Source organism: Ipomoea nil, unplaced genomic scaffold (genome assembly GCF_001879475.1).
Source record: "Ipomoea nil cultivar Tokyo-kokei standard unplaced genomic scaffold, Asagao_1.1 scaffold2957, whole genome shotgun sequence".
Classification (NCBI taxonomy): Eukaryota; Viridiplantae; Streptophyta; class Magnoliopsida; order Solanales; family Convolvulaceae; genus Ipomoea; species Ipomoea nil.
Genome location: NW_017619385.1, coordinates 3,001,583 through 3,025,078, shown reverse-complemented (window position 1 = coordinate 3,025,078; position 23,496 = coordinate 3,001,583). Strand labels below are relative to the sequence as shown.

Genomic DNA, 23,496 nt, shown 5'->3' with positions numbered 1-23,496 from the left:
ATCTTGAGCGTTAATATTGGACATCTACTTTTGCGCATCGTGTCGTTAACCAAAATAAATATTTTCTTTTAACTTTATTTCTTTAATAGCCAAATACAAAAAAATTAAAAAATACTCTCCAAAATTACTTTTCAAATTTTCATATAGAGCCTATCTCACATAACCTTTAAGAAGAAAATCCTATTACGATATTCTCACATCTCGTGAACCAAATCATCCCTAATATTTGCTGGTCTTAATGGGATTTTTGCCATAGTTAGTATAAATACCTGCGGAGTATATTATACGACTATACATCATATGTACCCAAAAAGAATAAAATAAATGTGCATCAATAGTCATACTCTATAAAAACATTGCCTTTGGATTTGGAGTGTGATCTCATCTATCACAGCGCACAACAAAAACATCAATTCTCCAGTATCTTTGTACTGTCTTCTATCTCTATCTCCTCCGCGAACGCTTGATTCACACGGCGACGGGTACTTTCTACTTTCATTTCTCTTTTTGTTCATTTTTTTTTTGGGGGTACAATTTCTTATTGTTTTCTGATTAAGTTTCTTCGGAGCGATCAGTGACCGCTGCTCTCACTGTAAAGATTTAACTCTGATTTCAGTGGAAACAGATCAAGTCATTTTATTGGTTTTCTCTTGGTGTATTTTTGCTTTCTCGAATCATTTTGCTTAGTGGGTATCGGCTTATAATCATTGTTGGTCATGCCATGATGTTTTTTTATATGGATCAGCGAACTTAATGGATTTTTCCTACTTTTAATTAGATCAGTTTGTTCTTTGATCTGGGTATTTGTTAGTTATTCGATTACAACATATTTCAGTGTATCTTCTGCAATCTGCAGTAGTTTTTCTAATTTCTTTTTTCTGTTCTTTTTTTTTTTTTTTTTTTTTTTTTTTTTTTGTAAATTAAAAAAAAAAAAAACTAAAAACTTTATTCAATTGAGTGATACCTTGATTTACGCGGTTGGTGTGTGGGTGGGGATGGAGGGCATGCAGTCTTCAACAAGCCCATTTTTTGCTTGTGCTTATTGATTATGTGTTTATTTTGATTTAAGACTTGACCATATGAGAATTTTATAGATTTTATAGATTGCAGGTATGTTTGTTGCTGTTATCACATATCTGAAGTTAAAGAATATAACTTGTTATTATTATTATTATTATAATTATTTTATTTTAAATTTATTTCATCATATATACACACTAGTATATGGTAAACTGTGATTTTCAGACAACCTGTTTGATGGTTGGAAGTTGAGAGCCTATGGTGAACTATAAGGGCCCAACTAGTTTCTTATTTACAAGTATGTTGAATCATAAGGGTCGGGTCAGTTCTAACTTTGCACATTGCATTTTTAAGAATGTTATATCTTTGACTCTGTGAAATGGGAATATATGTGCCCCAGTGTACTCCCATATCTTGGTTTTGTTCTTAATAGGAAGTTAGATGATGAAGGAATGTAAAGAGTTAAGTCCAGTTGGATGAAGTGGAGAAGTGCAAAGTTATATTTATATGTGACAATAAATTGTATGTAGAGGTGGAAAAAAATTCTTTAGAATGGTCATTAGGCCAGCCATGCTTTACGGCCACAAGTGTTAAGTTGTGAAAGGCAAAATGTGCATAAAGTGGTTGTAGTTACTAGCTAAATGGAAATGCTAAGAGCCTAAGGCATGTGTGGAAATACAAGAAAGGACAATATTAGAAATGACCTTATTTGGAGCAAGGTAGAAGAGTTGCCTATTTGAGATAACTTTGGAAATGTGCAACAAATTAATATGGACACGCCAACTAGAAAGTATTATAACGTGGTTCAAACTAGTAATAGGAGATACTAGGGGGAGAGGTAGACGAAAGCCATCTTGGATTGAAGTTATTAAGAAAGAAATCCTAGCTCAAGTGTTGATGAGAGATTTAACATTTGATATAATTGAATAGAGAACCAGAATCTGCATAGGTGAGTCACACTATTGGGATTAGAGCTTTTCCTGAAAAGCAAGAAAAGCCGCAGTCTGTAATCATCTTTATGCGATAGTTTATTATGTTCTGAAGTTTGTAGGCCTTTAATCTGAACCTTCCAAGTTCTATCTGGATAGAAAATGCATTAACTTGGAACATTTCAAATTCTAGTTGTTAAGTAATTACTTAAATCTTTTTCTCTGATACGTTGTGTAATTTGTGGTATATTATTAGATGGCAACAGAGGCAGAAAGTCCTGCTACCACTGTTCCTGTTCCAAGTGCGCAAATAGTTGGTAATGCCTTTGTGGAACAGTACTATCATATTCTACACCATTCTCCAGAACTAGTTTACAAATTTTATCAAGATTCAAGCATCCTAAGCCGACAAGACCCAAATGGAGTGATATCATCTGTGACAACAATGGAAGTATGTATTTCAGTAATTTCCTTTCTTTGTTCATATTGTGTTCAGTGTTGGAAAAACATGCCCTTCATCTTCACTATCATCATTGAGTGTGAATATAGCTGAATCTTTGAAGCACAATAGCACAATTAAAATATTCTATAGCACTTTAGGACTTTGAGGTTCATCCATATTTTCATTGATTTGTTTAAAAATTTTGTTCACCTGCAATCTTGACATTTACATTTAGCTAATACTCTAATAGCTATCATGTTGACATAATGTGTCTTCTACTTGTATTGGTTTTTTGAGTATTTATAAGTTGTATGATATAATTACTGTCTTAATTTTTTTTGAAAGCTACTGACTCTATTACATTGTAGTATCTGTTCATCTATACTGTCTTAATTTAGTTATTGGTTACTTTTAGTAAAAGTTGTTTGATCTCCAACTTGATTAGGCAATCAATGAAAAGATATTGTCCCTGGATTCGAAGAACTACAAAGCAGAGATTAAAACTGCAGATGCTCAGGATTCTCACCAGGCTGGGGTGATTCTTTTAGTGACGGGGTGTTTGACCGGAAGGGATAATGTGAGAAAGAAGTTTACTCAAACATTTTTTCTAGCTCCACAAGAGAAGGGATACTTTGTCTTGAATGATATTTTTAGATATATTGAAGAGAATGAAGCTGTAGAGAATATCTCTGAACCAGTTAATGCTGTAAATGAAGCTAGTCAGGTTGCAGTATTACCGTCTGATCCAGGTATAATTTGTTTTCTTTAAAACAAGTATCGAGAGTAAGTATGCAGCTATTTGTCAATATCCATAACTATGCTCGTGTCCTAATCTGTTCAGAGCCCGTTCATGCTCCTGATCATTCTACATATGATCCTGCAACTCCTATAGCATCTGAGGAGTTACACAATGGTCCAGAAGTTTGTGACCCCTCAGATAATGAGGAAGGATCAGTGATTGAAGAAGAGGTTCTTAATGAACCCCAAGTTTATTCAAGTCAAAAAGAAACTGATATTGTTGACAGTTCAGATCCTTCTGCTGCCCAAGAGGAGAAAAAATCATATGCTTCGATTGTAAGTTTTTCTGCTTAGTTCTCCTCTTCTTGTGACTTCCGTTCTTAGTATTCTTTTCCTTTACAACTGTGGAACAATGATTTTGATAATTCTTTTCACAAAAACCATATAGGTGAAGGTCACTAAGGCGGCTACTCGTACTATAGCCTACGTTCCAACATCTAGCACCCAGGTGGCAACTGTAAAATCTGATCAACAAGCGCTTGGGTCTGAAAAGCCTCCCACTGAACCAGAACCTTTGGCTCCTTCAAATGACAATGCTCCTGAAAGTAGCAATACCCACGAGGAAGGTATCTACTCAAGTTGACTAGTCGGGAGAATTTAAGATAGCATTGATAGTAGATGGAGTTTATAATCTCAGGATACATGAAACGCTGACACAATTCTAGAACAAATCCCAAAGCATAACCAGTTTGGTTGGCATGAGTGGCCGTGCACTCTTGTCTCTTAAGAGAGGTCGGGAGTTCGAACCCCCTCTTGTATGGAAAAACCAATCTGGCCAGAACTTTGCCCCTTAATTGGGCCGGCCGGTGCGAACGGGAATTAGTCTGGGTATGGTACGGGCTTAAAGGTGCCTCTTATAGTTAGGGCCTGCTCAGGACACCTTTTACCTGAATTGTATATTTAGCTCACTTTTTGCCTTGGGGGTTGTAGGTTACTCCATTTATGTGCGGAACTTGCCCTCCACTGCAACAGCTGGACAACTTCTGGAGGTTTTTAAGAAATTTGGAGCCATTAAGCATAATGGTATTCAAGTCAGAAGTAATAAGGTGCAGTTCAGACAAATCATGTGCATTTTCTGTTTTATTCAAACCTATATACATCACTTATATGTTGCTTACAAGTTTTGTCTTTGCTCTCAGCAGCAGGGATTTTGCTTCGGTTTTGTGGAATTTGAGTCTATGAGTGCTATGCAAAATGCAATAGAGGTAATAACTTGGTAACATTTCTCGTGATGATTTCATTTTATGAAGGCGGCATCCTTCTACAGGATCCAACCAGCTCTATTTAATTATTAAAAGATCAAAGCCTAATAATGCTTTTGTGATTTTCGCTTTGTGTTTATGCCTTGGATTCTTAGCTTTGCCATCTAATGCCAGAAATTTTCAGGATGCCGTTTTTTTTTTGTTTTGTTTGATCTCGTGCTCCTTTAATGGCTTAAACGTGCAGCCAGCTTATCAAAATCACTTATAAATATTTCGACTCATCGAAAGAGATTGATCTGTTTGATCAAGAGAGAGCAGATAACTTTAATCTTTGACTAGGATCAATGCAGCTAAGCCTTAATCCTGGTTCAGTTGAGTTTGGTTGATTTATGGATTATATTACTCCACCAGTCCACCATTTCTGTCTAATACTAACTCAGTTGTAACCCATTGTACTAAGCAGAGAGAAGCTGAAGAACCATAACATTAATTTGTTTAGCTTCCCCTTATTTTGGACAAGTCTAAAATAGAACCACTCATGCCACGTGTATTCTTCTCCCAAATAGGGATGGCAACAGGGCGGGGGATCCCTGTCCCCGAAACCCCGACCCGTCCCCGTCCCAGTCCCCATCCCCGGTGGGGAATTGAAAATAATCTCCATCCCCATCCCCGCGGGGAATTAGAATCCCCGTCCCCGGTTAACTCTTAGTCAAAATTGTAATTTTTAATTTTAAAAACTAAAAACCTAAATTTTAATTATATATATATATATATATATATATATATATATATATATATATATATATATATATATAACGCATCCCCGTTCCCCAAAAATTTTCTCCATTGGGGACGGGGCAAATTGCCATCCCTACTCCCAAAAGGTTGAATCCCCAACCCCTAGGGCTCCCCACATCTTAGCCCGAGTGAGCATTTGGGAGGATGTAAATTACGGCGACTCAATGGCTTAGCAGATAGGACCATATGCCGGTGGGCACAGGGGATATGCTCACTTTGGGCATAATCCCCACACTACCACTACCGAGGTTCGAACCTTGGTCTCTTCTCCCAAATACTGTTTACTGAACCAGTGAGCTAAGCCCGTGCGGGCATGCCACGTGTATTCTGTGTTGTATAGGTAACAGCTAATCTAAATGATTACAGTCTTCCTTACAATATTTCCCCACTATGGATTAGGAATTTGTTAGTTTCCAACAGTTTATAGTTGTACTTAAGCACAGTAGCACACCCTAATTAAATGGACGAATGTCGATCCGTGTTGTCTTTTTGAATCTTGTCCATTTAGACCAAGAATGTCTGCCCAGATTTGCATGTATCCCCCAATATTTTTTAAAATTTTTCTGGAAGATTAAATCATTTTAGATAAACCCAGGGGCTTTTGTTTGTTCCACTTGTCGATTTTAATGCTCCCACATTTGACTGAATCCAACCTGTTAGATACACCTTATCTTGTTATGCCGGCGAATTTTGATAGGACGGCAACTTTTTGTCTCACCCTAGCTTTAACTATCTTTTTATTTTAACACATGATATTTCAGGCCTCGCCAATAACAATAGAGGGTCGCCAAGCTGTAGTCGAGGAAAAGAGAACCACCACTAGAGGCATGTTTCAATTGATATTGTGTGACTTACTGCATTACGAAAATTTTAGGTTTTGATGACTGACCGACAATAACACCACCATTTGTGCAGTTGTGGGCAGCTCAAGAGGAGGGGGGAGGTACTCTTCTGGAAGAGGCGGGTTCCGGGGTGAAAGTTTCAGAGGCCGTGGAAACTTTGGTGGCGGGAGAGGCTATGGCAGGAGCGAGTTCAGGAACCAGGCTGATTTCGGTATTCGGTCAAAGGGGCGTAACGTTGAGACCTATAGGCGTGTAGACCAGAACGAGAGCACTCGTCAAGGAGGGATGAATAAGAACACAACTTCTGCGTAGTCGAAGCAATAATAAATTTTGCACACTTGATTAAGTTTTCCAAAAGTTCTGATTTAGTTGCTTTCATTAACCTCCCTCTTGTGACAATTGCCCCCAACCCCCCATGCTTTTTTATTTTTTTTCTTTGTTGAGTGATCCAGAGATCATTAGATGTTGAGGTTTACATGAGAGTCATATGTGAGTGTTTCTATTATTAGTAATATTTTTTTTGCTTCCATTTTAAGCTTAGGCTAGATACACGTTTGATAGGAATTGTATTTTTTTTAAAAGAAAATAATCTCTCTTTAATACAATTTTGTGTTCTATGAAAGTCCTGACCTATTGAAGCTTTGGCCTAAGTTTCCATTTGGTATGTCGGAATTGGGTTATAATAAAATCCCAATTTGGGTGTAATTTGTTTGCCTATTGTATGGGGTTGTGATTTCTGGGGTTGATTATTCCCCTTTTATGCCTAAGACACCTATCTCTTTTGCTGAGCAAATGCCACACAAACTTGTGACAACTTAAATTGTATTGATACGGCACTCAAAATAGCTTTTCGCAAAATTGACTACTGCCACACAAATCAAGACCCTAACTCTATTACAAAAACTGACTGACTTATGAGGGGAGATTTGACTCCAATTTAAGTACATCTTCACAATCTTTTGTTAAGTCGATATAAAATTGTATAATTGTTCACCCCTTGAGAAGTTGACGTACGAGGCGAATTACTCTAGACAACTAACACTCTGAACTCTTTTCGCTACCAAGTAGTCCTTTTTCCCTTTGGATGATTTAACTCTAGACTTTATCAAACATCAGGTAGTCTTTTCTTAGATTGCAGGTTTTGCCTTTGGATGATTTCACTCTAAACTTTATCAAACATCAGGTAGTTTTTTCTTAGATTGCAGATAAGTGAACGACTTCACTCTGAATAGCTTTCAGGGCTGGCCCTGAGGCATGGGCAGGCTGGGCCCCTGCCCAGGGCCCATCCCTAGAGGGGGCCCATAAACTAAGATATAATAATATATTGTATATTGTATATATTACTTAGTATATATTAGAAAAAATTATTTAATTATTTTTTACTTAATGAATTCTTATGGAAGTCAAATAGATGGAAGATTCATGAAGAATTGAAGAAAAGAGGCATCAGCGCATCGCAAGTCGCAACCATTCAATACCTCTCCGCCACAGCAACCGTTCAATTCCTCTCAAGCTAAATAAGAATGGGAAATTGAGGGGTGTGGTGGGCCCTTAGGGTTGGGGATTCAACCTTTTAGGAGGAAAAGAATGGGCAATTGAGTGAATCGATAATCTACTTTCATAATCCACAAATAACAAATTTTCTCTGCGGTCAGCCGGTCCTGACTCTGTTCGCCGCGCCTTCACCACTCCGATCTACAATTGTAATTTGCAAAGATATTTTAATTTTTATGATCTGAGATTTTTTTTTTTGAAAGCTATGATTTAGGAATTAGGCCGTATTGTTGAAAAGTCTATGATTTGATCATTTAAGAATTGGGATTTGCAGAATTGTAGAATGCACTGCATTAGGAATTTGTAGAATTCTGATTTCTGAAAGCTCTATAATTTATTTAAGAATGATAATTTTTTATTGGGATTTTCATGGCTTAGTTTGCAGATTAAATAATTATCCATTTATCCAGAATTCTAAATTCTTAATTGTTAATTGAAATATTGAATAAGCTATTGTTAATTGGATGAGCTGTATTGTTGTATCTATTCCTTCTCAAAGTAAAATGACATTTGTCAGATGCCAAAGTAATTTTTTGGTTTAATTTACTAATTACTTTGCTTTAGTGATTCATATTGTCTCTTTTTAATCTTTGTGGATGTCTCCTGTTGAATGTTGATGTCCAAATATTAATGGGGATTTATTCGGAATTAATTGACCTATATGTTATAATTTCATTTATTTATGCAAAATATTAATTTTTATTTTTGCAGGGATTGAATGACATGAATATTTTTGTATTTAAAAAAATTGTTGAAAATTTTATAATCTTATTTCATATTATTTGACATCATGATTTTATTAGTATTATTAAATTTAAATTTAAATTTTTCATATAAGGGCCTTTTTTTTCAATTTCGCCCCGGACCTATAAAATGCTTGGACCGGCCTTGATAGCTTTCAGGGTAAACTCTTCTCCATTCTCTTTGAACCTAAAAGATGTCAAATCTTTAGGCTCATCATGAATCAACGACAACAAACTTTTCACCCTCAAACACCTCAACAAACTTTAGGCAAATAATGTTTCTCTTGGCAATGGCATTACACCAACCCTAGATCTAATAATGTCATGATTGATGATGGATTTGCTCTACCAATCACTCAGCTCATAACTATTATACCCATAACTTCATCTATTTTTACTTTACCAAGTTCACGGACGTGTCCGTTACAAGTTCACGAACGCGTTAATTACATGTTCAAGAAAGCTAAACAAACAAACACATATACATGTTCATGATCATAATTTGGTTATGAACAAGAAATAGTCTATGCTCAGCTCACGAACAATAACCACACAATCAATATAAAGACAATAGAAAATTAGGCTAAACTAAAGTAGTATCTTAAAATTAAAAATAAAATAAATTACACTTAAATGAGTATGTTAAACTAATACTAAACGAGCATGTTCATGAACATTATTAAATGAACACTAAACGAGTATATTCATAAACATTATTGAACGAACAATAACAAATGCGTTCATGAACTCTTAGCAAATGGACATACAAATATTCAGACTCTATTCGTGTATTAAACGAGTTCTAAAATTTATTCATTTATGTTTGTTTACCTTAAAAAACAGACGTTTATCAAACACAAACATGAGTAATTTATCAAAAATTTTATTTGCTAATACCCCTAATAGAACTGTATAAGTAGTGGATAGTAGGTAGTTTATATAATCTAGTATATATAACTACCTATGTAAATTTTCAAAAAAAAAAAAAAAAAAAAAAAACTACCTATGTAAATGAAGAAAGATATACCTTTTTTTTTTTTTTTACATAAAAAAAAATACCGAATATAAATATAAAAATAAATATATAAAAAGTTAAGGAAAAGAAAAAAAAAAACGGGAATGAATCTTTGAATTCCGAAAATGCCCTTTCTTTAGGTAGCTCTCTGTACAAAATATCACCTTCACGTAAATCTTTAGCCCCTTCGCAAAGACTTCAAAGTTCAAACCCTAAGTTTGCTTTCTCGCTTTCCCTGCATTTGTGAGTTTCAATGGCGGACGCTGTGATATCGTTGGAGAAAGTCAAGGCTTTCTTGCACTCTCAGGTGCACGATGAGGAGAAGTGGAATCATAACATGGTAATTTCTTCGCTATTTAATTTGTATCCGGTTTTACTTAATCTATTCTTTTAGGCTTTATAGTTTGAAAAATTGCGCAGCAGAAACTCCTAAATTGTACAAATGATTTATCGTTTTATCTATTCACAAAAAGCCTAGAGATATGAATTTTTTCATTTTTTTGTTAATATTAAATTAAGAACTGGTGTGGTTGTGGGTTGTGGTCATTGCGAGCGTTCGGTTTACATTGCATTAGAGCGATGCTCTCACCTCTGTGTTATTTCAGAACTTGTGTGGTTTCGGGTTGTGGTTTTATGAAGTGTTTATTTTGATTTGCATAAGAGCGATGCTCTCAAATTTGTGTTATGGTTCCTTGTTTTGATGGTACTGGTGATAATCCTTCAATTGATGGTAATTTGGGTAGGTTTAGGTACAACAATAGCTTGCATTGTTTCCCATTGTTTAGATGATGCATAGTGTAATGTAATGTGCCTACTTAAAATCTAGGGAGCTGTCTGCCGATGGGTTCGTCGATTAGTTTAAGTGTTGCTCTTTGATGGAAGCTAGGAATCCATGAAAAAAAAGCTTTGATTGAGCATGTTTGTGAGCATCAAGTGATTCAGAATTCAGATTGGTGGTTGGTTTGAAACTATATACTTGGTGGATGTAACTGGTTGCTTATAAATAAAATCTTAGTTACATGATTTAAACATATTGTTTAAGCTCTCTTCGTCATCATCCTAAATAAGTATCCCTGTGTTCAATAGTTTGGCCGCTCTGGCCCCGGTTGTGGAAAGAGTTGAGGCAAACGGCATGCATTTCTTCTATCTGTTTCTATAGTCCATGTTTTTGTTGATTAAATGTAAGGCTTGGTTATAGCGTAGTTATTTGTAATGGACTAGCATGACATGGTTAGAGCCATAGTTGCATAGAAGTGAAATATGCTTTCTGTCGGACAGTCAGATACCATCATGTATGTGTCCCTACAGCCCTACTCCTTGAGCCATTGCAGTGCTATCTAGAATAAGATGAATTATTATTAAATTTGTTTGGAACTTTGTTGCATTGTTTATTCCTAATCTTTGGCTATGATCTTAAATTGCACACAGCATATCCTGTCAATATAGTTATATTTTCAAGTTCGGATTTCTCTTTATGCCTCCTGTGTTTATTACATCATAGTTTTGTTTTGGATTACTAAGTATGATCTATAATACTTACCTTACCTACACAAATAGTTTTTTTCTCTGTTTTATTTATGTTTCCCCATTCAACCTTTTCACAGAAAGTGCTTCGAGCGCTGGGACTCTTTGCTGGCTCCATCGTTCTGATGCGCCAGTATGGTGATATGATGGCTGTCTAAAGATGGATGATGGGTATCTTTTGTCAACTTCTAGCCCAGTCGAGTAGATTTTAGCATCTTTGTTTTTCATTACCCTTTTCCGCTTCTGGATGAAGTACACATTTACACATTGTTGTGTGTGAGACACTGTTTTGGCGGTAGATTTGAGCTTTAAGCATCCGATAGAAATGGGTTTTTGATGCTTAAATTCTAGTTTTTATATTTTAACAGTGTTAAAAGTGTTTCAAGGTTGTCTCTTCAAAATCCTTTATTTGCTTTCACTTTCTATTATGTATTAGTCTCTAGTCTCTACTTACTCCTTGCCTTTGTGTGCGAGTTGCTTGCATCATTGCATCGTTGGTCTCTCTTTTTTTTTTTTTTTACTTGCAAAATTGCTTGTGACTTTGGTTGAACAAGTTATTTTCAATAATCCGTTTCTAGTGGCGTTTGAGAGAAATGCTGCTTTCAAATTTTTTTTGCATCAAGTTGTATTTTAAATGATGTGGTTTTACTGAGAAATATATATTAAAATAGAAGGGTCATTTTTCGGCCCATCCTAGACAAAGAATTTGATTTTGAAATTTTAAATCAGTCAAATTAAGCTTTATTATACTACTACATAATTAAAATACATACCAAATCAATTCATTAGCCTCCAATTAGAATTTCATTTTCATTAATGTTAAAATTTGAGCAAATACCAATTCTAATCCTACGAGTATTAGCAAAATTATAATTTGAAAAATTAATTTTATGGCTTAAATTTCTTTATTCATGTTCAAATTGGGAATAGTTTCATATTTTGACATATCTGAAACGAAGGAATGAATGCCATAAGCTTAAAATTATTATAAAATGCATATAATTTTGAGTAAATAAGTCAGCTTCTATATTGTTTTCGAGTGCACATTTGTCCTTAGCCAGTTTTTGTATTGTTTCTGAGTGCACATTTGTCCTTAGTTAGCTTGTGTATTGTTTTCGAGTGCACTGTTGTCCTTAGTCAGCTTGTGTATTGTTTCCGAGTGCACATTTGTCTTTTTTCGAGTGCATATTTTCCCTTCTTCAAGTGCATACTTTTTCTTCTTCGAGTGCATCTATTTTGAGTGCACATCTTTGTGCCTTTGAGTGCAAATCTTTTGGCTTTCAAGTGCATGTTTTCTTTTCTAAGAGTGCATAATTAATTTCCTTCGAATTTTTTCTTTTTGTGTCTTTTTTTTTTTTTTTTTCTCTTGCCTTCTAATGATCCTCTTTATGCTTTCAAGTGCTCAATTTAATGCCTAAAAATGTATGTGTTTTACTATTGTGTAAAAAATAAAAAAATAAAAACTTAGCATTCAAGTGAACCCTTTTTTCCTTCGGTGCATATTTTATGCTTTCAAGTGCACAGTTTTATGCCTTCAAGTGCACAACTTATGGGCAGTATTTGTACATATTACTAAATTTCTAATGGAATTTGTGAGATTTACAAACGATTTGTATGGGTAATTGGTTTAATAACACTTAAGTTGAATAACCTCCCTTTTTGGCACTGTAAATTGCATCAATTTCACATCTATTTACTTTTAAATGCAACTTTTTTGCCTTCAAGCGCATGGTTTTAAGTCTTTAAGTGTACATACCGCATTTTCGCACGAGAAGTGGTATGTGCACCTGATCTTAAACCTCTCTCTCTCTCTCTCTCTCTCTCTCTCTCTCTCTCTCTCTATATATATATATATATATATATATATATATATATATATATATATATATATATATATATATATATATATATATATATATATATATATGTATATATATATATATGACCAAAAACCACCAAAAAAAAACCCCCCAACCATTGTGGATGCTCCAATAGTAAAATAACGTCTTGTAATTTTAATCTAAATTATTAATAACTGATTCTTTTTCAATTTTTTCAAAATATTCCTTACATTCATATTCATTAGATTAATAGTAAAATTACACGTAGAAATAATTTTAGAACATTATGGCTTCTCGAATTACGGATTCTTTTATATTTTTCCATTTTTTTTACTACTAACCTTATTATTATTAAGTTTTTGGGTGGGAAGTTTAAAAGGAAGATTTTGTTTTTAATAATAGTATTGAAGTATTGATGGGAGTATTGACGGAATAATATTGTTGAATAGGAATATGAATTTTAATGTTATTGTATTGTATTAGGAATATGAATTTTAATGTAGAATTGTAGTACGAATAGAAAGTAGGAAACAATATATTCTATTAGAAATTGTATTATATTATTTTACAATATTACGCGAACGTTAATTGTATAGGACTGTTTTGGTCAAAAAATTGAAATAGATAATTTTGTTTTTATTAATAGTATAGTTGTTGATCATTTAACAGTCTTAGTCATTATTTTTATCACATATCAAAATTTCCAAATCTTTATGTTTTAAATATTTTACAACCTCTGTAAGTATTGGTATTTACTTACAAAGATTAAGAGTAGGGATGAAATAAAGGGATCGTTATGCTGTGCGTCCATATGCACCATGCATGGTGCATACGGATGCAAAAACGACGTCGTTTTATTAAAAACGCGCGTCCCACTTTTAAAAAAAAATCAGTTTCGATTCCCCTCAACAGGATTATGTTGTTCATTCATTCTGGATTTTTAGTTCATAGATTCTTGATTTTTAGTTCATTGATTCTGGATGTTTAGTTCATTGATTCTGGATTTTTAGTTCGTTCATTAATTCTGGATTTTTAGTTCATTGATTCTGGATATTTAGACGTAAATCGAAACTGATTTTTTTTTCCATTCATGCTGGATATTTAGTTCATTCATTATGGGTATTTAGTTCATTCGTTATGAATTTTTAGTTCATTCATTCTTTATTTTTAGTTCATTCATTCATTATGCACAATATAATGTTGTTGCTGGCCATTGCCGCCGCCCTCGTTCCAAGCCGTTTGAGGTCCAAATCTGGACCTCATGTTTGACAGTCGTGGCTGTCTGTGAAATACGCAGCCACCAGCTGTCCGGCGCGGACAGACGGTGGCTGATTTTTTTTTTTTGTTATATATATATATATATATATATATATATATATATATATATATATATTAATAATTTAATAGACAACCTGCAAAAAAAATCAATCGTACAAATTTAGCTGGTACATGGCCTCATTTGACACTTAATTTAGTTCGTGGTGGGAATTGAGCACTTCGCAGTAGTATATGAGCCTATTTGACACTTTTGCCTTAATTATAAAATTAGCTCTATGGTCCTGTGTGGTAAATGACTGTTAGATGTTAGCTAATTGGGTTAATTAGAGGGTTAACTAGTTGATAACATTAGCTGATTGTAGAAAGTTGTTTGGTAAATTAGCTGTTAGCTGATAGCCGTTTGGTATAATTTCTTTTCTTAAAAAGTTAATTGAAAAAGTTATTTTGAGTAGTTTTTTGATTTTAGCATTTTTAAACTACAAAAAGCTAATTAACCAAACACTTATATTGATTTTTTAACTAAGGCCCTGTTTGGTAAATGGCTGTTAGCTAATTGTGTTCATTAGAGGGTATAATTAGTTGATAACATTAGCTGTTGTAGAAAAATGTTTGGTAAATTAGCTGTTAGCTGATAGCTGTTTGATATAATTTCTTTTCTAGAAAAACTAATTGAAAAAGTTGTTGTGAGAATGCATTCGCTCCCTGCGATTTAGGGTTCCGGCATTGGCTCTCCCTGTGTTCTAGGGTTCCGGCGTTCCTAGGGTTTAGACTTTCGTTTTCCGACTGAACATCATTCGTGCGAGGATGAATCTACGAGAGCTTGTTGCATCAACGGCAGACATGAACCTGGAGGATGATGCGGATGGAGTGCGGTTTGAGGAGGAGATGTTCGAAGGTCCGGCGCAGCCGATATGCGAACAACGTGGACGTTGATCGGGAAGTTCTTGACCGATCGAATTCTCAAGGTTGAGGTGATGAAGAGGGTCATGGCAGCAGCTTGGCGGCCTCTCATGGGAATAGAGATAACAGATGTGCTCCCGAATCTGTATCTCTTTACGTTTTTTGACGAAGCCGATATGCGCCGGGTGTTGGAGGAGGGGCCATGGGCGTTCGAAAACACAACACTTATTTGTCAAATTCTCGAGGATGGAGTCGATCCAACGCAAGTGGTGTTGAACACTGTGGATTTCTGGATACAGGTCTACGATATTCCGTTGGGTTATCGAACGGTGAAGGTGTTAGAACGGATTGGTGATTTTGCGGGGGTGTTTAAACGGTATGATGAGCGGAACTTTGAGAGGTCATGGACCTCGTTTTACCGGATACGCATAACGCATGATGTGACGGCTCCGTTAAAACGACGTATGAAGATGATTATGCGAGATGGGACATGGACTTGGATAAATTTCAAGTACGAGCGCCTGCATATGTTCTGTTTCTTCTGTGGAATAATGGGACACACTGATAAGTTTTGTTTAGCGGCTCGACGTTCTTTGTTAACCCCGGATCAGTACATGTTTGCTGCGACATTGAGGGCGGGGGGTAATAGTCAAGCCAAGCACATAGGGGATAAATGGTTCAAACTAGGACAAGAAAGGAGAAAAGAAATTGGCTTTGGGATGGGGGGTTACGGGCAGAATGGTGGGGCAGTAGGGAGGGAGGAGTTGACCGGGTTAGGGGGTCGGGCCGTGGAAGTTGGGGTGACGGGAAAGGGTGGGATGGGGCAGTCGGAAAGTGCAAGGGAGAGGGAGGTTGCTGGGGAGGGTGAGGGGGTGAGGGTGGATCCAAAAAGACGGAGAACGGATGGTGAGGCTGGGAGGGGAGTTGTCGTGGGTGTGGGTGTGGAATCGGATGGTCCGAGCTCGGTACCATCGGATGATGCGGGATGTGGGGTAGGCCGAGGAGGTGAGGGAGTTGTGGAGGAGGATATAACGATGACAGACGTACAAAAAAACTTGCGAATGGCGGGTGCTGCAGTGCAGACCCGCCCATCCCAATGAGCACTCTGAGCTGGAACTGCCGTGGCTTGGGTAATCCACGGACAGTTCGGGAAATTGAGGACATGGTGTCCCGTAAGAAACCCGACTTTGTATTTTTGATTGAGACCAAGGTTAACCGGGATCATGCAGAACGACTTCGGGTAAAACTTGGTTTTGATGGTCTTTTGAATGTGGATAATTCTGGATTGAGTGGTGGCTTGGCAATATTATGGAGGGCGAATGATACAGCAACTGTGATAGGTTATTCTGATAATCATATTGACGTGGAAGTGAGTATGCCGGGATTTGATAAATGGAGGATGATTGGGTTCTATGGCTTCTCAAAACGACCACAGAGAAGGGAGTCATGGGATCTTATTCGTGCGTTGGCAGGAAAGTCGGATCTGCCATGGGTAATCATTGGAGATTTTAATGATCTCTTATACCAGTGTGAGAAACGAGGAGGGAATCCTCATCCGGACAGCTTGTTGAGGGGTTTTGGAGAGGCAATTGAGGAGTGTGGCTTGACACAATTACCGATGTCTGGGTATCCCTTTACTTGGGAAAAAGGGAAGGGAACTCCAAACTGGATCGAGGAAAGGTTGGATAAGGTTTTGGCCACGCAAGATTGGAGAGAGCTGGTAACCGATGCAAGTGTGCAGAATATTTTAACCAGAAAGTCAGATCACTCGGCTCTTTTCCTTGGGATTCTGAATCTTCGGGAAAGGAGGGGGGGGGGGGGGGTCTGAGAAGAGGTTTTAGATTTGAGATGGCATGGTTACATGATGAAGGATGTCGAGCGGTGGTAGAAAAATCGTGGGACGAAGGAAGAGGTAGGGGATTGCAGGAATGTGTCACATTGTGTGGTAACCGGTTAACGCGCTGGGGTGGAGACCGATTCCACAAGTTTGGTGAAAAAATATTGTGCTTACGGAAGGAACAGTTACGCCTCAGAGGATGTACAGATCCAGTATCCCTAGCTGAATTCCAGAGATTAGAAGAGTGTTTGACACGTGTTGAGTTGCAGGAGGATACTTATTGGAGGCAGAGGGCCAAGCAGCACTGGCTCAAGGATGTGGATGCAAACACCAGGTTTTATCACAGGTATGCTTCTAATCGAAAGAAAAAGAATTCTATTGCTAAAATAATGAATGATAGTGGGGATTGGATTGAGGGTGATGCCATGAGAAATATCATCTTGGATTACTATCGAGGCATTTTTAAATCGAGCTCTCCTACAATTAATGATGAATTCTTTGCGACTATACAACCGCGTGTAACGCCAGTACAGAATGAGGGGTTATTGCGCCCTTTTGAAGTAAGTGAGGTAAAATCTGCATTATTCTCAATGTATCCTGATAAAGCACCAGGACCGGACGGGATGAATCCAGGATTCTATCAGCATTTCTGGGATGTGGTGGGAACTGATGTCTCTTCGTATATTATGAATTGCTTGAATACTGGCTCATTTTCGAGTAAGCTGAATGAGACGAATATTATTTTAATCCCGAAGAAGAAAAACCCGGAGATGGTTTCTGATTATAGGCCAATTGCTTTAAGCAATGTGATCTACAGGATTATGGCTAAAGTTATTACTGCCAGAATGAAACCATTAATGGAGAATATCATATCTGAATCCCAAAGTGCGTTTATCTCTGAGAGATTAATTACGGATAACATACTGATAGCTGCGGAGGTGGGACATTACCTGAACAGGAAACAATGTGGTTTAGCAGGTTGGGGGGCTCTAAAACTCGACATGGCGAAAGCCTATGACCGTATGGAATGGCCCTTTTTGGAAAGCATGTTAATGGCGCTGGGATTTGATGACAGATGGGTGAGACTACTGATGATGTGTGTGACCACTGTGTCTTATAACGTATTAATTAATGGTTCACAGACTGAACAAATTACTCCGACTCGGGGTTTACGGCAAGGTGATCCCCTATCGCCCTATTTGTTTATTATTTGTGCTCAAGGGCTTTCACTATTACTACAACAAGCGCAGGCAAAGGGGGAGATACATGGATGTAGAGTTGCTAGAGGGGCACCTTCTATTACCCATCTATTTTTTGCTGATGATAGCTTGCTTTTTTTCAAAGCAAATGCCCAAGAAGCAGGTGTGATTAAAAGTTGTCTGAAAAAATATGAAAAAATGTCTGGTCAAGCTGTCAACTATCACAAATCGAGTATTTGTTATAGTAAGAACACAAGAGATGAAACGCGGGATGAGGTGGCCAATATATTGGGGGTGGTGCAGGCACAGAATTTTGGAAAGTACTTAGGGCTCCCATCATTTGTGGGCAGAAACAGAAGGGCAGCTTTTGCTTATATTGAGGATAAGATAAGACAGCGGATTAGTTCGTGGAATAAAAAACTCTTGTCACAAGCAGGGAAAGAAGTCCTATTGAAAAGTGTGGCTCAATCTATGCCTACCTTCTCAATGAGTGTCTTTTTGCTACCGACCTCTCTTTGCGCTGCCATTGAGCGAACCATGAATCGATATTGGTGGAGGTCGAATAATGATCAGGGTATTCACTGGAAAGCTTGGGATAAGTTATGTATTCCAAAGAAATATGGAGGATTGGGGTTTAAAGAATTGAGAGCGTTTAACCTGGCTATGCTTGGAAAACAAGGATGGCGTTTCCTGACACAGCCACAATCATTAGTTTCAAGAGTTTATAAAGCCAGGTATTATCCCACTAATTCTTTCTATGATGCATGTTTGGGAAATAACCCGAGCTTTTGTTGCAGGAGTATTTTGGCAGCACAGGAATTGATTTGTGGGGGAGTTAGGAGGAGAATTGGAAATGGCCAATCAACATTGATATGGGATCATCCATGGTTGCATGATGGGTTACAACCGAAGATATTAACAGAAAAACCACCCCAATTGGCACAGGCGAAAGTAGTGGGTCTGATGGATCAACAGACACGAACCTGGGATAAAGATATTCTAACAGATATTTTCATACCTGAGGATATTGAGCGAATTCTGAAAATACCTGTGTCACCAGATTATGAGGATTTGTGGTACTGGTATGGGGATCCAAGAGGTGAATATTCTGTTAAGAATGGATACAGAACAGTAGTTGGAGAATATAGCCAACAGGTTGTGACATTTGATAAATGGCAAAAGTTATGGAAGCTTAAAATCCCACCCAGGTGGAAAACATTTTTATGGAGAGCTCTAAATGATATTTTGCCCACTACAAAGAACCTACTTATAAAGAGGGTTGATATTGACCCAACATGTGCTATGTGTGGAATTGAACATGAAGATGTTGTGCACTCCTTGATCAAATGTACCTACACGGCAGCCATTTGGACACAATCCCACCTTCCAATCCCCAATAATGTTATAAATATTTTTGGAGATTGGTTTAATGATTTGATGAATGTTTTAGATGATGACGGGATTATTTATGCAGTGGCAATACTCTATTATATTTGGCGCACAAGGAATGGAGCTGTGTGGGATGCGTACTTACCCAGGCCTCGGAAAGTGGTTGTGATGGCGGCATCAGCTCTCAATGCTTGGAAGGCGGTTCACCACCGAACACCAACTCAGCCGATCCATGCTACCACAGTAGACCACACCATAGCAGTAACAACCGGTGCGGACGTGCCTATAGCCACGGCGTTACATACGGCTGCCACGCCCATCGTCACAGTACACCGACCGTAACTCTCTACGACATACACCGCGCGCAATGCTGTTCACGGCATGAGGGGAAAATGCTACTTCGATGCGGCTTACGATCCACAGACGAACAGGACAAGAATGGGAGCAATTATCCTAGACGGCCAAGGGAGTTATATTGCGGCCATGGCTACTACAGTGATAGATTGTTTTTCACCCCTAATGGCGGAGGCTGTTGCATGCAAGGAAGTATTGTCATGGTTGAGGAGTCGCGAAATAAACTCTATCGAGCTATACACGGATTGTTTGGTGCTTCAACAATGCCTGTCTTCTACGACACACTCGTCACGGGATTACTTGGGCTATGCCATTGATAGTTGCAGGACTAGTTTATCGACATTTGATTACTGTTTACTTCATTACATTCCTAGAGTAGATAATTATTTAGCTCATACATTAGCATCTACTACATTTACTGACTCGAATCCTATGTACTGGGATTCTGCTCCTCCAGCTTCTATTTCTGCATACTTCGAATAAAATGCCGTACAGGCTCTTTTCAAAAAAAAAAATTGAAAAAGTTGTTAGGAGTAGTTTTTTGAATTTTAGCACTTTAGAGTTGCAAAAAGCTAATTGAAAAAGTTGCTAGGAGTAACTTTTTGAATTTTAGCACTTGTAGAGTTGCAAAAAGCTAATTAACCAAACTATATATTGATATTTTAACTAAATCAAACAATTAATAGTGGTCAAATAAGTCAAAATTGACCTATAGGTTAATTTTTTACCAAACAAGACCTAAATCAAAAAATTAATAGTGGCCAAATAAGTTAAACTTGACCTATAAAATAGAGTTAATTCCAGCAATGGTCCTCCAACTATGTTGATTTTCCAAAATTAGTTCTTGACTTTTAATTTGGACATTTTACATCCCTTGACTTTCATTTTCTTTCCAATTGAGGTCCTTTCGTCAGATTACGGCAAATTGGACTTTAAATGAAAGGGTAAAGTAGTTATTTCATCGACCTAATGTATAATTCTTCGTATTTCTTCCATTTATACGCGACTTCGGACATCAATTCACTTAATTGCTTAATCCCTAATGGAATTTTGTTCTTAGAGTGGATTTAGGAATTAAGCAATTAAGTGAATTTGATGTCCGAAGTCACGTATAAATGGAAGAAATACAAAGAATTATACATTAGGCCGATGAAATAACTACTTTACCCTTTTATTTAAAGTCCAATTTGCCGTAATCTGACGAAAGGACCTCAATTGGAAAGAAATTGAAAGTCAAGGGACGTAAAATGTCTAAATTAAAAGTAAAGGACTAATTTTGGAAAATCAACATAGTCGGAGGACCATTGCTGGAATTAACTCTATAAAATATAAACTAACTATTTTACCAAACAAGATTTATATTTTTTTTTCACTAAAATATTCATTAATAAATTTTAATGAACGGTAATCAATTCTCACTTTTTACCTCCTATTCTCATTTGATCCTTTCGCATAAATATTACTCCGTATAAGATGATAAAAGTGAGAAAATTACTTCTTTTTTTTTTTTTTTTTTAAAAAGTGAGAAAATTACTAGGATAGAGATATCTTTAGCCACATGCTATCCGCGTGAAAAAAATTAATTTGGAGTAGTGCACTCCAATCGAGGGGGAAGTCAAATAATAATTAAATAAACCCAGTCAGCCAGTCCGAAGTTGACGTATCACGTGATTCTATTCCTCAATTTTTATTTTTTTTTTATTTTACAAAAAAAGAAAAAGACTTTTTTTGAAAACAAAAAAAAAAAAATTTGAGGAACAGAATCACGTGAAATTGGCTGGTTTACAAATCAATTTTTTTTTTTTTTTTTTTTTTTTAAGGAACAAATCAGTTGAAAGTTGAAACCCAAGTACCCAACCCAATCTCTTTCAAAATAAAATGATTATAATATTAGAATTTTTATTACTTTATGCCAATAATTCACAATTTAACGCATTTGATAATTGGAAAAGACTGGGACAGATGAGTCTGAGCAATAGATCCGGAGTTGACTTTTTCCTTATCAGTGGGAAAAATTAGTGGGAAGAATGTAAAAGTCATTAGGAAAGAGATGGTGAGGCGGGAGAGAAAAAAGAAAAAAAATAGTAAAATTGAATTAAAAAAAAATAAAAATTAACTGCAATGTCAGACACTGCACGCGCCCGGCTTTAGCCAGCTGTGTGCGTTTCGCGCACAGCTTTTTCTTTTTCTTTAAAAAAAAAAAAAACCAAATCTGACATTATTCTTTGATTTGCAAAGGATTCTTTTTCAATTATCTCATTTCCACATCAACTATGCTCCTTGACTTGAAAGAATTTATGTAGAAAAAACTTGGAATAATCTTCTATAGTGGATGCTCTTAGCTATAATATATAACGTGTAGGGAATCTTGCAACTGCCGTGAGGGTGAGGGGAGTAGTGGGTATAAAGATTTTTTTTTTTTTTTTTTTTTTTGAAAACATTGGGTATAAAAGATAAGCAAGTGAATTCAAATAAATGCAAATTTAAAAAGGCACTCCGTATATTGCAACCAAAAAAAAACAAAACAAAAAAAAAAAAGCAAAAAAAAAAAGTAATAATACATAAATAAATAGCTCAAATTCATTTTATTTAATTTATCCATACCCATTTTTGAGATTTGTCTCACAAATTAAGATTCGTGAGAAAGTCTCACACAAATTTTTAATTATTATTAAACAATAGACAATGTGCATGTAACATTAATTGATTGTATAGTTTACTTATAGATTATAAATATTAGAACATATTAATCGTCTATTTTTAAATATTAGAACATATTAATCGTCTATTTTTTTAAAATACTCATGATTCTTTATAAGGTAATATTTACTTTATACTTTCTCAAATAAAATTCTTACTTTTTAAAATTTAAAATTTGTTATTCGATAAGGTCGGAATATAATGCTATTATTGGTTTTTTTTTTTGTCATCTATTATTCACAAGTTTATTTTTTTGTTTTTTGTTTTTTTTTTTTTTAAATTTGCAAAATGCTAAAGGGGTATACATAAATATAAGAGCTTATTCCATTTTTTAAAATCCTATATATAATAAAGACATATGGTCTTGTGCAACATTTAATTTTCACAAGACCATAATAATATTGTTATTGTGAAAATTAAATGTTGATAATCAACATTTAATTTTCACAAAACCATAATAATATTGTTAATTATAATAATAATAATAATAATAATAATAATAATAATAATAATTTCCAAGGACAGTTTCTAATATATATATATATATATATATATATATATATATATTTATTTATTTATTTATTTATTATATTTATTTATATTTCAATTTCTACTGGCAAATTATTGTGAGGACCAATGGTCCACATAATTGTATGAATCATGAATATCAAATACATTTTTAATATATTAAAAATACATTATTTTTATATTGAAAGTACCTTACATACATATATAATGTACCCTTAGTATATTTAAAATATACTTTTTATAGCATGCAACCCCAAAGTTCATAAGTTTGAAATTAATATATGGCATAGCTAGGCAGCCTAATATTTAAGATTGTTGATGTGCATATTGAGGACTACGGAGATAAAGATGCGTTATTCGTGGATTCATCGGATACTATCCAACAACACTCTCCAACTTAATTGACGTGAAGTGGCTTAGTAACATTAAGATTATATTATCGAATTATTAGTTCTCATCTTTTATTGATTACACACTTAATTCGATAGTATTTGGAAGAAAAAATCAATGTTCGAACTAAGATTGTGATTTTGGTCTTTAAAGGTTAATTGTATGTTGCTACATCTAGAGTTAGAAATCTCAAAGGTCTAAAAATTTTGATCC

General features: G+C 35.7%; 2 protein-coding genes across 4 annotated transcripts; both read left to right on the top strand.

Annotated features, from left to right (window-relative positions):
• Positions 1-349: 349 nt before the first annotated feature.
• On the top strand, positions 350-6,653 carry LOC109162859 (putative G3BP-like protein). Of its 3 annotated transcripts, none has more exons than XM_019311571.1 (9): positions 350-482; positions 2,206-2,400; positions 2,837-3,140; positions 3,233-3,465; positions 3,578-3,755; positions 4,120-4,235; positions 4,329-4,394; positions 5,951-6,014; positions 6,105-6,653. In XM_019311571.1, exons 2-9 carry the CDS (start codon positions 2,206-2,208, stop codon positions 6,341-6,343), a joined length of 1,395 nt encoding a protein of 464 aa, XP_019167116.1. In that variant the 5' UTR covers positions 350-482; the 3' UTR covers positions 6,344-6,653. The 3 variants fall into 3 exon arrangements, with proteins under 3 accessions (XP_019167116.1, XP_019167115.1, XP_019167117.1); XM_019311570.1 differs by having other exon boundaries at positions 2,201-2,400; XM_019311572.1 differs by having other exon boundaries at positions 351-482; positions 2,201-2,400; positions 4,332-4,394.
• Positions 6,654-14,897: 8,244 nt separating this feature from the next.
• Positions 14,898-15,986, top strand: LOC109162726. Its single transcript, XM_019311409.1, has one exon. The coding sequence runs from the start codon at positions 14,898-14,900 to the stop codon at positions 15,984-15,986; it is 1,089 nt and encodes a 362-aa protein (XP_019166954.1).
• Positions 15,987-23,496: the final 7,510 nt, after the last annotated feature.

Excerpts from the sequence above, each read along its gene's own strand:
- LOC109162726 (XM_019311409.1), top strand. The coding sequence starts at position 14,898 with ATGCGAACAACGTGGACGTTGATCGGGAAGTTCTTGACCGATCGAATT.
- LOC109162859 (XM_019311571.1), top strand. The coding sequence starts at position 2,206 with ATGGCAACAGAGGCAGAAAGTCCTGCTACCACTGTTCCTGTTCCAAGT. Across the intron at positions 3,141-3,232 it reads AGTATTACCGTCTGATCCAG|AGCCCGTTCATGCTCCTGAT; the intron begins GTATAATTTGTT and ends TAATCTGTTCAG. Across the intron at positions 3,466-3,577 it reads AAAAATCATATGCTTCGATT|GTGAAGGTCACTAAGGCGGC; the intron begins GTAAGTTTTTCT and ends AAAACCATATAG.